This window comes from Lissotriton vulgaris, chromosome 5, assembly GCF_964263255.1.
Source record: "Lissotriton vulgaris chromosome 5, aLisVul1.2, whole genome shotgun sequence".
NCBI lineage: Eukaryota > Metazoa > Chordata > Amphibia > Caudata > Salamandridae > Lissotriton > Lissotriton vulgaris.
The window spans coordinates 1606135806-1606149532 of NC_141693.1; the positions used below are offsets into that span (position 1 = coordinate 1606135806).

A 13727-nucleotide genomic window follows, 5' to 3' on the forward strand; every position below is an offset into this window, starting at 1 on the left:
TTAAATTTATATAGCCTATGTCCATCTACACACCCTGACATTTTCATAGATGTATCGGGTGTGTAGATTGGCGCTGTGGTTCTTGAGTTTACCTGGCCAAAAGGTGCAGGTTCTCTCTTTATAATAGTAGTATAGATTAGTCAGGGATCATTAATGTAGCTCTAGAACACTTTTATAGAGCTTTCTATTTATATTTGCTGTTTAAAGTATACACTGATTGGGACCAAAAATACTGGCTTTAAGTGATTTTGCTTATATTGTACTGTTTGTTACATTACAATACCAGTGGTGCCTAAACCAGCAGCATAATGTAAACTCATTGCAACCCCTTACCCTGTAAAAATAAGGGGTCCCTAACCAAGGCTGCCTCTGTTGCTTGTAGGGCTCTCACTTGCAGTCTGTACCGACCTATGCCGAGCCCCTGAAAGTTGACATCAAGGCGCTGGGGGTTGAGGGCTGTATGTGTTCCGAGAATTCGCATTTCCTGTATGCTTATTTAGTATCAGCATACATGCCAACCCTCGCGGTTCAGGCAAGAGACTACCGATTTCAAGGCTCCTCTCCTACATGCAAGAACCTGATTCCTCGACGGGCGTCTGCCAACCAGAACTGGTCTCACATGAGTCAGCGTATGAACTGCCATTAACCTGCTCCTGCAGCCAGTGCACAATGTTTTTGTCACGGTTTCTCTGCCTGCTATAGCGCTTTCCCTGTGCTCCTGACAGGTAAGAAAAAAATATATATGCGTGCATTTCTGATATCCGACCTTGCAGCAGCACACTTGCAAGTCTCACGCATGACCATAGCCCTGATTTACTTATTTATGCGTTTTTATATAGCTCGGACTTTACCCGAAGGCGTCAGAGCGCTTTACAATTGGAACAGAAAATTACAAGTGAACAAATTACAAAAGCAGACGATAAGTTACATGAGGTAAAGTGACAATTGTGAGCAAACAAAATACATGAGGTAGTAAACAGTGCATTACAGGAGGAAAGAGTGGCAAGTATGCAGGTTACAATAGCAAACAAAGTACAATTAGAGGTAATATACTGCAATATATGCTAGACACTGAGGCACAAGAACAAATGTTACGTAGGCAATGGTGGCACTTGTGCAAGTATCAAAAGCAAACAAAATGTGAGAGGTAGCAAACAGTTTGTTACAAGAGAAAAGTGGCGTGTGCATGTTACAAAAGAGTACCAAACACAGGTACATGGATAATACTGCAATAAATGGCATACACTCCAACCACACGAACACACTGGGAAAGCACTTCCATAGTCATGGAGAATAGAGTTTTCAGTAATGGGAGGTCTTCCTTCAGATAATAGAGAGGGCGTCAATAGGAGAAATACAATCTCTGCTCTATTTTTTTTTTATCTCCAAATTTCCTCTTATAAAATATTGGCATGTGTGTATCAATGGTGAGTGTTTGTACCCACCCACAGTATGTTAATCAGAAGAGGGAGGGGGTCCGATTGTCGGATTCCTGTTCCTCCTTACCCCTGGGCGCTGTTAACCCAGCTCTCATTTCTAGTAACCTGAAGAGCCGGATCGACTTGAGAGGGAGGGTGACGGAGAAGGGACGTGGAGGCAGAAAGTGCCGGGTCAAAAGCAGGAAGTGCAAGAGGTATCGATGGCAAACTCTAGTAAACAAGAAGCAAAAAATAGAGAACGTTTCAGACGAACAACAAAGGGAGATGCTAGCACTTGCCAGATGTTCCCTTGACAATATGTGTACTTTACAACGGCTCCCGGTGCTTTACATTTATTTGGGCGGTACCAGAATTTCTCAGCAAGGGTATTTTTATGGGGGCAGTGTCAGTGCGTCTCATCAATGCTAACCTCTACACTAAACATTATTACAAGTAATCACACACCTACGCACGTTGATGCACCCCCTGCGTGCCCCCGCCCCACCCACTGAACCCCATCTGCTCCCCATACATCGCTATCCATCATGTCATACAGTTGTGCCATGAACTTTCACCCAGATGTGGAGCCAGGCCAGGCAGCACGTACGCAGGCAGCTGAAACGTGGAGGTCCGAAGCCCCTCCCCCGGCCTTCCTCCTCGAGGAATTTAGCCGAGGAGTTCCCTCCCGTGCCCGCCCCGTCCCAGCCCTCCCCTTTCCGTGAAGGGAGAGTCCTCCAGTCCCCCCCGCCCTCGGGCCTCTCCCCGGCCATGAATTATTGAGTGCAATTATGTCCGCCAGCAGCAAGACCTTTCAGTGCAGTTATGAGGTGAGTCTCGAACGTAGGTAGCCCCGAAAGCTCGGCCGTCACTGTGCCACCGTCTTGTTCTACTCTGTGCTGTGACGTAGCAACTTAGGTTGAGAATTAAACGAGCATTGACGAAATAACAGACCGCGCCTTTGCAATGCAGATCACTGTATTTTTACAGCTGAAGTTTCACAGCCTCAAAAAATGAAAAGGGCTGCTGCAGGTATGCGTCATGACGGCACATCTATTTTTTTTTTTTTTTTTACTTTTTTAATTTACCGTTCCCAGATGGTAGGCACCAATCTTGGATGGGTAAATTAAAAAAATTACATATATATGCAAACGCCCATCAGAGCAAAAGGAGCATTGGAAAAGCAGCACAGGAATACGAGAGCAATAAACACGCATACTAATATGGAGGGCTGGAAAAAGTTGTTCCTTGAATATGGGCATTCCAAGAATACAACTCAATTTGTCAGTCCAGTTGAAGGATGCCCCAGGCCAAAAGGGCAACTGGGCCCGACTGTGGTGGTTGAGGTAGTTTGCCGAGGATGTTTTGGGTTCTGGCCTACTAAGGCTCTGGAAACTGGGCTAAGCACAACACTTTGTGCACTTGACTCACAGTGTAGTAAACCCAACTCTCAGGGACCCAAGAGCAAGCAGTATCAGGCTTCTCCGGGAGGGCATGTTGGGGTCATGAGCTCATAACTCAAAAATCAACATGATAACTGGCAATTGCAATAGCTAAAGAATAAATGACTGAATGAAACTGGGTCTTATAAAGCGTGGACTTAGCACAAGGGCATCAAGGCGCTAAAAGCGGACAATGCATGAAGTAGGCTAAAGAATGTTAAGTTGCAGACTGAGTAAAAAGCCATGTCTTCAAAGCTTTGCGGAACAGCAAATGTGAGGAATCACAGAGCAGAACCAAATACTACCCAGTCCAACCTAGTATACAAGCAGAGACCCTGGTTGCAATGCTTCCTTGTGGTCTTACGCCAAATGTGGTCCCTGAGGTTAATCCCAACCTGGCTGACCCCTTGATAGCTGATCTCCACTAGTAGTTAGGACAGAAGCATGAACCAGGTTCAGGATACAGTCTCAAATATCCCAGCAAGTCAAATGTGCACACAGTTCATGTTTTCGTAAGACTCTTATCACAGCGGTTGTAGTGGTTAATGCAATAGCCCTTTATGCTCACCTAAGAACGATCTGCCAATGTCGTAGTCTTACCCCTTGGATAGGACCTATAGTTAGCAAAGACAATTGCAGGGGCAGTTGAGTAAGCCAGGTGCGCCCGCTCCTCTGTAGGCGTGCGTGACTGTCCAGCTTATCTCCATGGTGCAATGGCCCTGATGCTGGAGTGCAGGTTTGGTCCCCCGCTGTCGTCGCTTCCGGGTGGCCTTGGATGGTGTCAGCCCAAACTGGGCCAGTCGGCTGACTCATATCCAGGCCCCGACCGGGCAATACTAGTCACAACGACAGATGCAGCCCGACCAGGTCAGTACAGGCAGTTGCAGTCTCGATCGGCCTGTTGTCACACGGCAGGTGCAGACACAACTGCGCTGATACAGGTACAATGTGTGAAGCTGATCCCACCAGAAACCAGCTATGAGACACCAGGAGGAGCCTCCACAGCACGGGTCACTTCTAGCTCAAGCTCACTATGACGGAGTCAGCTTCCTCTGGATGTTGCTCAGTCCTGGGGACACAATGGGATTCTCCTCCTGGACACTCTTCAGCAAGACAAGGCAGACTCCTTCCATTTCTTAGCAGGCAGGAAGTCTTCTAGACACGTAGGAAGACACTCAGCTTCTCCAGCAAAGTGCAGACTTCAGGTTAAGTCCCCTCGCCTCGGGGACATTGGATGTCTGGCATATATCAGCCATGGTTAACAGCAGTCCTTCAGTTTCTCTGCGGAGCACTCCCTTTTCTGGTCTTGAGCGACTTGGAACTGGCACCACATAAGGTGGTTTGTGCCCCACTTTTAACACACTTTGTAAGAGTTGGTCTGTGGTGGTTCTCTTTTCAAGTGTCTTTCTCAGTCTACTCTCCAAATACAGTCTTTATGCAGAGTGATGCTTCTCACAGCAGGTAGCAACAGTGCTTTCTCTTACTTCGGGCACCCAAAACACAGTTACAATGAAGTGTGAGTTTTCTGCACCTGGCTGCGATCGGCTCGTTGGAGCAGTAGTCGGGGATAGACAAAGGGGCAGGCCTGAATTAGACACATCCTCACCTTGCACAACAGAAACTGCAGTCCCATCCCTCACCCTGACCAACAAGCAAATGGTAATGCCCAGAAAGAACTAATCAGCAGTCCCTTACCAACAAAAGTCCTCATTGAATTTCTAAAGGTAGTCCTGTCTCCTTCCTCCTCAATGGATCTTCACCCTCCAGCTATAGGAATGCAAGTAATACACTTCCACTGTCTGGAGAAGCTCACCTCATTGTCCATCTTATGCCACACCAAGTCAGGGTTATTCAAAATAGATCCCACTGGGCTCAGTACTCAAACTTACTCACACACACAGCCCCCTACTACTATACTCGTGCTACTCAGTCACTGTATGTAGGCTGCCTGGCCAACATTCTGGGCACTGCAATAACAGCGTAACTTTAAACCTATAAGCTTTACTCTCAGTGACCAACATAAAAAGGTCTGGTCACATTTCTAATCTCCAAAACAGAGTTTACTGCCACCATCACTTGATGCGCTTTACCTAGGATAGAGACAGTAGTACACGGCCCACTGTGAGGGCGCGTTTGCTGCACCCCCACAGGTCACTGGACAGGTCCAGGACCGCACATTGTCGGGGACAGGACTAGGCCCCCGTGTCCATGCTTAGGTTAGCCAAAATAGAAGTCAGGTTAACTGATATACCTGCAGCCAGGCACTCCGGACAAGGAAACACACCCATATATTCTCACTCCAACACAAGCCACCCAATTAAGAGGATGGTAAAGAAGCTAAGGTTTCGAAAAGGGACAAGCACGTGAAGAAGAAGGAATACTATTGAATAAGAAGCAAGACAAATGATATCGACAAGAAAGCCAACCAATGGTAGGCAACAGTCTGACCCAAAGCAGACTATGTGTTGTTATTGTCCACAACAGGTCTTCGACAACAGTTAAAGGTTCTGGAGGAGAGACCTAAAAAGAGCCATTGTTCGAGTGTGGTGGACCTGTCAAGCCTGTGAGCCCTGGCACCACTATACATGCTACACTAATGAAAATTGCACCGCTGTTAATACGTCATTTTCACTGCACATTGACCTCAGTGGTGCATAACGGTTTTTAGGAGCAACTCCTATGCGCATGATGAATCCATGCTGCGAGATACTCTCCAACTGCAAAAGCATGGCATGTTGAAATATGCCATGTGAACACCAGTCTTTTCGGGTCATCACTGCAGAGCTTCCATCCCTAGTCACCATTAGACCGTTTCAGAGCTCGGCAATGAGGTCCTTGGTGTTACCATCCTGGCCCAGGTCTGCGTGCCTGCTCCCTGTGGGGAGGATGAGACAGGTGTGGGTTGGTGAGTGGGTCTGTGCCTGAATATGCTGAAAGAACTGAGACACCCACCGTGTTAAAATGCACACAGCCGGTCCAGCTTTTTCCTGGGGGCTTCGGTTTTAGGTCTTCCAAGACCCAACTATGCCCTTTTGGCCCTGTGCTGTTCACGGCCTTCTGCAGTGCGGGATGGTTTGAAATATTTTGCAAGGACTAATTTGTCTTTACAGTCAAAACCCTGAGTATGTGCGCAAGTATGGTCAGAAGGCCCACTCCTAGGTGTGTTGTGTCAAAGACAGAAGTTGTTCTACAATATTGAGAATGCGCTTTCTTGCATTGCCCATCAAAGGTTGTGGGACTGAGACAGGGCTCCCAAGTAGTATCTCTTTGTAAGTCAGTCCTGAGGGTGTGTGGTGGAAATGAGAGCAGCTGTGCCACCAAAGGGAGTATAATATGGCATTGGGGAGTTGAGACTAGCTGTCCTGGCAGTGGCTGCGTGGTGCTATGGGCGATGGGGGAGGAAAGATGGTTTTGTGGGGCGGACACGGACTGTCTCTTATTTGAATTACTTCGAGGCCATGATACCTTATAAATACCAACTGCTCCTATTGTACCGTGTCTCCTCGGAGCTGCCTTGTATTTGGTTGGTGTTGTCTAAGAATGAAGCAGACTTTGAAGTCAGGATTAAAGTATGCCTTATGGCCGAGCACAAACAGTGTGTACTCAATTTTATAAAGAGTTAATTTATGTCAACCATTATGCTGGAGACAATAAATACTTTTCTGTACAGGAAGCAGCAGCAGGCAGTCATGAATTGTGCAAAAGTGGCGAATCTGGACTGAAATCAAACTATAAGTTTAGAATAGAGATGATTGGGACACACATAATGTTGATTTATGTGAGAAAGGGGTAAGAAATATCAGGGGTTACTAGGGGAGACCGTGAGTCGCTGACAATAAGCAAACCTCGACCAATCGCTACTGCTGTGTGACAGGGAAGACTGACTGTCAGAAGAGGAGGGCACGCACGGCACCCAGGTGCAGTAGGCTCAGAGAAGGTGCCTGCTAGATGACCGACTAGAACCAGGGCCCAACAAGTTGGCCTTCGAAGCAACCAGGGAGTCCTAGAGTTGCATGTGGCACAGACCATAGACATCCCACCCAAAAAAGGCATGCACACGTTCAGACCTGTCGTATCCTCCCAAGAGACTATTAGCACAGCCAAGGGACTATCAACCAAGACAGTGAAAGGGGAGGTGCTAAGAAAGGCTGATTATACACGAGTCTGTTTTGTTGCTGACACTTTCTTCTCTTCCCGTACACCCTGGACTGGTGCTGATGGGAGGGCGCAATTTGCTGTCCATGAGGGGGCATATGGTGATGGGAAAAACGATATATTTGGTCCGACCTGGATTCAAGTGTGCTGATGTTATCACTCTGTGATTAAATGAAGAAGTTTAGTCTGTCTTCAAAGTTGTATTTGTACTCTTACTTTCATTTATGTTTAAAAACGATTACATTTACTTTCCCAAGAAGGTCAGTGGCGGTGTCACGCACGGCGCTCCCTGGTAACTTGACACAAAATGGTGTCATTCAGTTCGAGGTAGTTTATTCCATACAATACCAGAAAGACAAAGAGACAAATGGGACAGTTCTGGAACAAAGCATACCTTTTTTTCCAAAGAGAAATGCGTGTGCTTTCCCGCACATTGTATTATGTTTAGCATTTATACAGCGCATTACTACTACATTAAGTGACAGCCCTAGCCTCCCTTTGCGCTTCAGCAAGCTGTAGACAGCAGGCTCGGCTATTATTCTGTTCACATGGCCACCACGGTGCTGCCAGCAGAAATGTAAACACGCACCTCACTGTGCTGTATGTAACAGCAAATGTTGTCGCTTTGATATAAGAACTGTAATGATTAGATCTGTCTCCCATAAAAAAAAATTAAAAAACAGAAAATGTTAGTCACGTTGTTGTGAAAAGGTAACACGTTTCAATAAACAGTTGCTGACATTGGGGATTACGTATTGTGTGGCTGGTTAGTTTCATTGCACCCTTAATTAATGGGTTGAGCTGCCCTTACAACGTGTCGTTCTACCTTGAGCTCGGCCCTGTTACCTGTAAGTTTGTCCTTGACACAATTGACTGAGTTGCACACTACCAGGTTTCATCTAAGCAGAGGATGATTATGTTTTCCAAGAATCGATGCAATAAAAAGGCGTGCACCACTTCAGGGACCGGTTCTTCCTGACATGCTCTAAGAATGCAACAGGAGACTGCAATGCCTACATATGATTGTGCACACCTGGGGCTTCGGATTCACGTTTTCGGCTCTGCAGCAGCAGACACGCACCTGTACCACACATTGGCCCGTGCTGGGGTGCATACGTCATCCCACAAAGTCCAAATGCACTGTGTGCCAAACAAAGCACGTATCGGGCTCTGGCAGACTTCCAGACAACCCGCTTCGAACATCACGTTCTGGTCAGGGACCTTCGCTCTGTCAATAAACCACCGTTCAGAACGTGACGAACTTCCGGGTCCAAGCCGACTGGCACTCCATTGCAGGTAGAATGTGTGACGTGTGGGTGAGGGGTAGTGCTGGTTATTGTGGCTCTGCCAGGAAGCACCTTGATACAATATTGGCGTACTAGCGCTTTACAACATATATCATTATTATTACATCTTGTCGCTACAGTTCCTTGCAACACGCGGCGTTACAACCCCCCAAATAAAGTAGAAGGATTTCGTTTTAATACGCTCTAAAATAGGCCTGTTTCGTATCGTTCCAGTGACCTCCAGGTTTTGCACAGATGTTCGCTGCAGGCGCCGACTGTTATATCTGCTTGCAATTAAATAATAATTTATGAGCTATTAGCCAAAAGTAAGCAACATTGCATGTATACTTACTGTATTTATATAGCGCTTACTACCCCCGAGGAGGCTATTAAGAAAACTTCAACTCGTGAATAGGTTTGTTCAGGTCAGTACACACGTATCTGAATGAGTGGCGAGAGTATGTGTCTGCGCGCTCTCATATTTATGGAAACTAAAAAATTCAAAGGAGAAACCTCAGAGGCGAGTGTAGTCAATCGGGGGTGTCTCACTGCCTTCTGACCCCCTGCGTCCCTCCAAACGAGAGTTAAACGATGCTATAAAAGGTCTCCTGTGTTCAGTGATTCGCCATTGCCATGTCATCTGCCACTGTTAGCATTTTAAGGTCTGCAGCCTGGGCTTATAACTGAGGCTCCAATGTTGTTGTTTTTACAGATGTTTAAAGCCAAACACAGACAGAAAACCATCTAGTTCTCTGGCTGCATTTATTTTTAAATAGTTACTAAACTGGAAAAGACAACTTTCTTTGAGTGATTCTGAATGTTGCCCACAAGGACTCTCATCTGTGCATAACAACAGGCGGAAGGTAAAAAGAGGTCTGTGCCTTGAAGCTTTAAACAGCTGCAGATATGCACACTTGTGCCACAATCCTAATGTCTCATTGCACTACATATGAGGAATGCATTAACCAGGGCTTCTTAAAGCACTAACATCCTTCCATGTGAGAATGTACTATATTGATGGAATACATGAAGAAATGCAGTAGTTGTATTTTTTACCCAAAATAAATATGGATGAGAACAAAGAAAATGATTAAAAAAATAAACATGGAAAAATACAGACAGAACTGTCTTAACAATAAATACCATAAAACTATAAGCCCTGTTTATAACAAAGCAACATTTGCTCAGGGGGCATCATCAGCCTTCGAAATCAAGGAAGGTGCAAGTATGCAGAGTGTTTGTTCTGTCACTGTCACAGCGAGTATTGCCTAAAGGAGTACAGTGTCTATCGCCATAGAGTGCTTTATCCCTTCCCTCCAGGACATGCACCTTTTATTACCTGATGGGTATTCTCATCTTTCATTACCGGCATCACTCCACAGGCACATTTTTTTCTTCTCATGTGATCTTATGGGTCTTCACACCTCCTGTCGCCTGTGTCACTGATATGTCTCTTCTTAGGCCCTTCCATCTCCCGAGACCACCACTAGAACCCACATATTGTTGAACCCATGCACCATCTGGCGAATAAACTCAAACTGTCTAGAGGCTCAAGACCTTCTCGGAATGCGGAAAAGTTCCTTCTTGAACCCCCCTCCTTCAAAAGAGAAAAACTGTTGGCACAATCGTTCTCAGGTAATGCGGTGAGAACCTGGAACTCGCTTCCTGCTTCGCTCCGTGCCATCACCTCCATCCAGATCTTCAAAGCGGAACTCAAATCTCTTTTATTCCAAAGACACTTTCAGAACTAATTGTCTCCTTCTCAGACCCTGCCAGGAAGTTCTTTAGTCATTGTAAATTTGTCACATATGTTTATTGTTTTGCTTATTCATCCTGTGCTTGCTGTGTTTGAAATTGTGTTCCTTTTGCCTGTGTTGTTTTAATTCTATGGCCTGCTATTGTTCGCCAGGAAGTTCTTTAGTCATTGTAAAATTTGTCATATTTATTCGTATTTTTGCTTGTACAGTCTGTTCATGCTATTTTTGTTTGTTCTATTCCTACAACAGTTCTCTCATGTAACGTAACTGGTTCTATTGTACAGTGCACTGACACCTTCGGGTAAAGTCTGCGCTTTATAAAAATGCATTAAATGAATAAATAAATGAACCAGAAGGCCTCTCACACATTATAATCCCAAATACAGGACCGACACCACCTACAAAGTGGCATCACTCCCGATACACCACCTGTACCCCAAACACCCTCTGATGCCAAAGCCAAGGGTCCTTATAGATGTAAGCCACTTCTATAGGCTCCAACATCTATAGATGTCACTGAAATAAGGGGACCAGAACACATTCTAATATCACCCAGGGAGCCCAGCGCCGCCTGTTATCAAACCCAAGACTATCAGACCTTCTGAGATCACCACCACAGGCTGGCACTCCATCTCATATGGACCTTCTCGTTTCCTCCTACACCCCTAGAGCCAGAGACCACAGAAACACCGAGACGAACCATCACATCCTCGGATATCACAATGTGGGGCCTCTCACACCTCATGTCGACCCCAGTATTCCACACATCTGAATCATCCACATGTTTGCACCTTATTTTCACCCATACCCAATGGACTCTCATGAATCTGTGCTCCCTCAGACCTCTCCAGCCATGATTCTCACCTTATTTATTCAACCCTAGGAATCTTCACACCTTGGATACAGCCATAAGGACCATACACCATCTGGTATCACCACAGCGCTCACATTGGACATGACGGCAAAAACCCACACACCTTCTGACTCATCTAGTACACCTCAAGGAATCCTCACACTTTTGATACTAACACATAGACTAGACGATATCACATCTAGGGGTCTGACACCCTCTGACAACAAACACAAGGACTTTCACACATTTAAGGAGCCCCCACATTTGACCCACAGACATGTTTACACCTTCAAAACCCATCTTCCTTCCTCACCTATTGATACTGCAGACGAACCTCACTCCTCGAATAAACTACTGGAGACCAGTAAATGGCAATCACCCCCAGAGACTCTAGTACCACTTGGTTATACTTTCATCTACCACCTAAACACCAATAGAGACCTGCATTCCTTTCCAAACCACCCATATGAATCCTTACACCTCATTCTACCAGGGGGCCTTCCACTCACACAAACTTCATACTCGCCTTCACCATCAAAAAGGACCCTCATCTGATGGTATGTACTGGGATACTGCCCAAGGGACCTTTCTACCTCCATAACCCATCCATACACCTATAGGAGCGCTCATACCATTAAACAGTATGTCATATCTCCCTCAACCCTGCATAGACGCCTTATAACTTTCGATGCAATCCATCTATACCCAACACCTTTCAGAACCCTCTTACTTATTATTTCACTTAGAGGCCCGCATGTCTTTCTATTATGTTCAGACAGACCCTAACACCTTCTAAATCTGAGTACATGGAAACTAATACTTTCCTATACAATCAATAACTTTCCTCAAATTAACATAGGTTGCTCATAAACTACCTGCAAAAAACACAGTGGATGGACAGAATGCAGAACAAGGTCTTACATTCACCCCAGTACAAAGATCTGGGCCTAAATCCATCGTTTTTTTGCACTCCACACCACCCTAGGTCAGACACTGGCTATATGCAAATCAGCCTTGACCCTGTGCCTCATGGGAACAGTCCAGCCCAAACTACCAAGCCATGTCTTTCCTAGACCGGAATCAAGCATTCAAGGACCGGTTTCTGGCTATCAGCCTTGTTCAGCCTGGATAGCTTGACTCACGTCTGAGCATACCCAGCCCACTCGGGGTGAAAATTGCAAAAAACACAGTTGATGGGCAGGGTCATGGCTGATTTGCATATAGCCAGTGTCTGACCTAGCTAGGGTGGTGTGGAGTGCAATAAAACGATGGATTTAGGCCCAGATCTTTGTACTGGGGTGAATGTAAGACATTGTTCTGCATTCTGCCCATCAACTGTGTTTTTTGCCATAAACTACCTGCAGCAACAGTACTAAACCTTATACCTGCCTATACCACTAAGGATGACCCCTGTACCTTTCTATACTGCTCATTGTGACTGCCTAAAACTAGACTTATGAACCCCAATACTTTCAAATCCAACACAGGTACTATCACACCATCGTATACCACCGATAGAAACTGCAAACCAGTGTATACCACCGATAGGGATCCTCACACTACACAACCTCATATCTCCCAGCATGACGCACGGCAATCCTCATGCTGCTTTATACCGCCCATGCGAGGTGTGCCATAGGACTCCATGTCACCAAGGTCGCAAGGGTCCACATCCGGGCATTTATGTTACAATCAAGTGTATTCTGGTAGTCGCAGTCGTGGTTCACGTCTCTGAAACCAACTGGATCGAATTACCAGGATATAAAAGCGTGCACAGGTAAAGCAGAGAGGGGTATTTGCATCCTTAGCGGCGTGGACGCTGCTGGTCGACCTTTTGCCCATCATGCCTGTTTACTGTATTCACAGTGTACGTATACTAACCTCCGGGCGCCTCACGTGAACCCTAATACCTCCCCACACCACGCACAGGACCCTTCTTGGCTTCTGATGTCACAGAACTCTCATGCGACCCTAATAGGACTACAAGTCCCAATATGCAAAGGAAAAATACTGTTCTGGGAAAACAACCCGGAGCTGGGTCAGGGAGACTTGAGAGCTCCGCGCGGCTCTCCCGTACAAGGGTGAAGGAAATGATGGCGCTACTCACCCCAAAATCCGTCCGTAGAAGGAGGGCATGTTGCGAGCCCCCGATCACCGTCCCGGTGCGCCCTCTGCAGACCGGTCAGCACTCTGCAGCAGGAGCGAGCGGTGAGGGGGAGACAGGAGGCAGCACACTGCGGAGAAGTTGGTGACTTGGGAAAGAGCGACAGCTGAGGGGAGAGGGACACCCGGGACAGGGAACTCAAGGACAGAGAGGGGACAGGACTATTTGTGAAGCCCAGGTGACTCGGGACCTTTGGGAGCAGTCTTGAGAGGGAAGCAGAGTCCAGTATTTACCGGTAGGGGCCGGACTATGGACCAGGGGGCGTGGACGGAGGAGGAGGAAGAGGCGGGGTAAGAAGAGGATGTAACGAGGAGGAGGCGGGCTCACGTCTGCAGTCACTTGAGGGGGGAATCCACCGAACAATGGCCGGATAGAGCATGATGACACTTATAGATATAAAATACAGGTCCAACGCAGAGTATTTCAAGGCATGTTTTCTGTATTTACGATTTGTATGTGTTTGCTTTATTTATTTTGGCTGCACACCGGTTTCCTTCCCATTATATTAGAGACGATGAAGATTTTGGAGGGTCGCACAAGAAAAGTGCTCTTTTACAAGATAGTGCAGTTACAGTGAGGGTCTGACTAATCAATCCTGGGTCGGTTGACATCTGGAGCATAGCAAGTGAATACGATACTGAATAAAGTGCAACCA

At 46.4% G+C, this 13727-nt stretch overlaps 1 protein-coding gene across 1 annotated transcript in view; it reads right to left on the reverse strand.

Annotated features, from left to right (window-relative positions):
- PCK2 (phosphoenolpyruvate carboxykinase 2, mitochondrial) overlaps nt 1–13323 on the reverse strand; it is a 54968-nt gene extending 41645 nt beyond the window's left edge. Inside the window, exon 1 of the mRNA XM_086923755.1 lies at nt 13016–13323. Within this exon, the coding sequence (XP_086779881.1) occupies nt 13016–13044 (29 nt within the window). The 5' untranslated portion in view covers nt 13045–13323. The remainder of the gene's footprint in view (nt 1–13015) is intronic.
- Between the last annotated feature and the right edge of the window lie 404 nt (nt 13324–13727).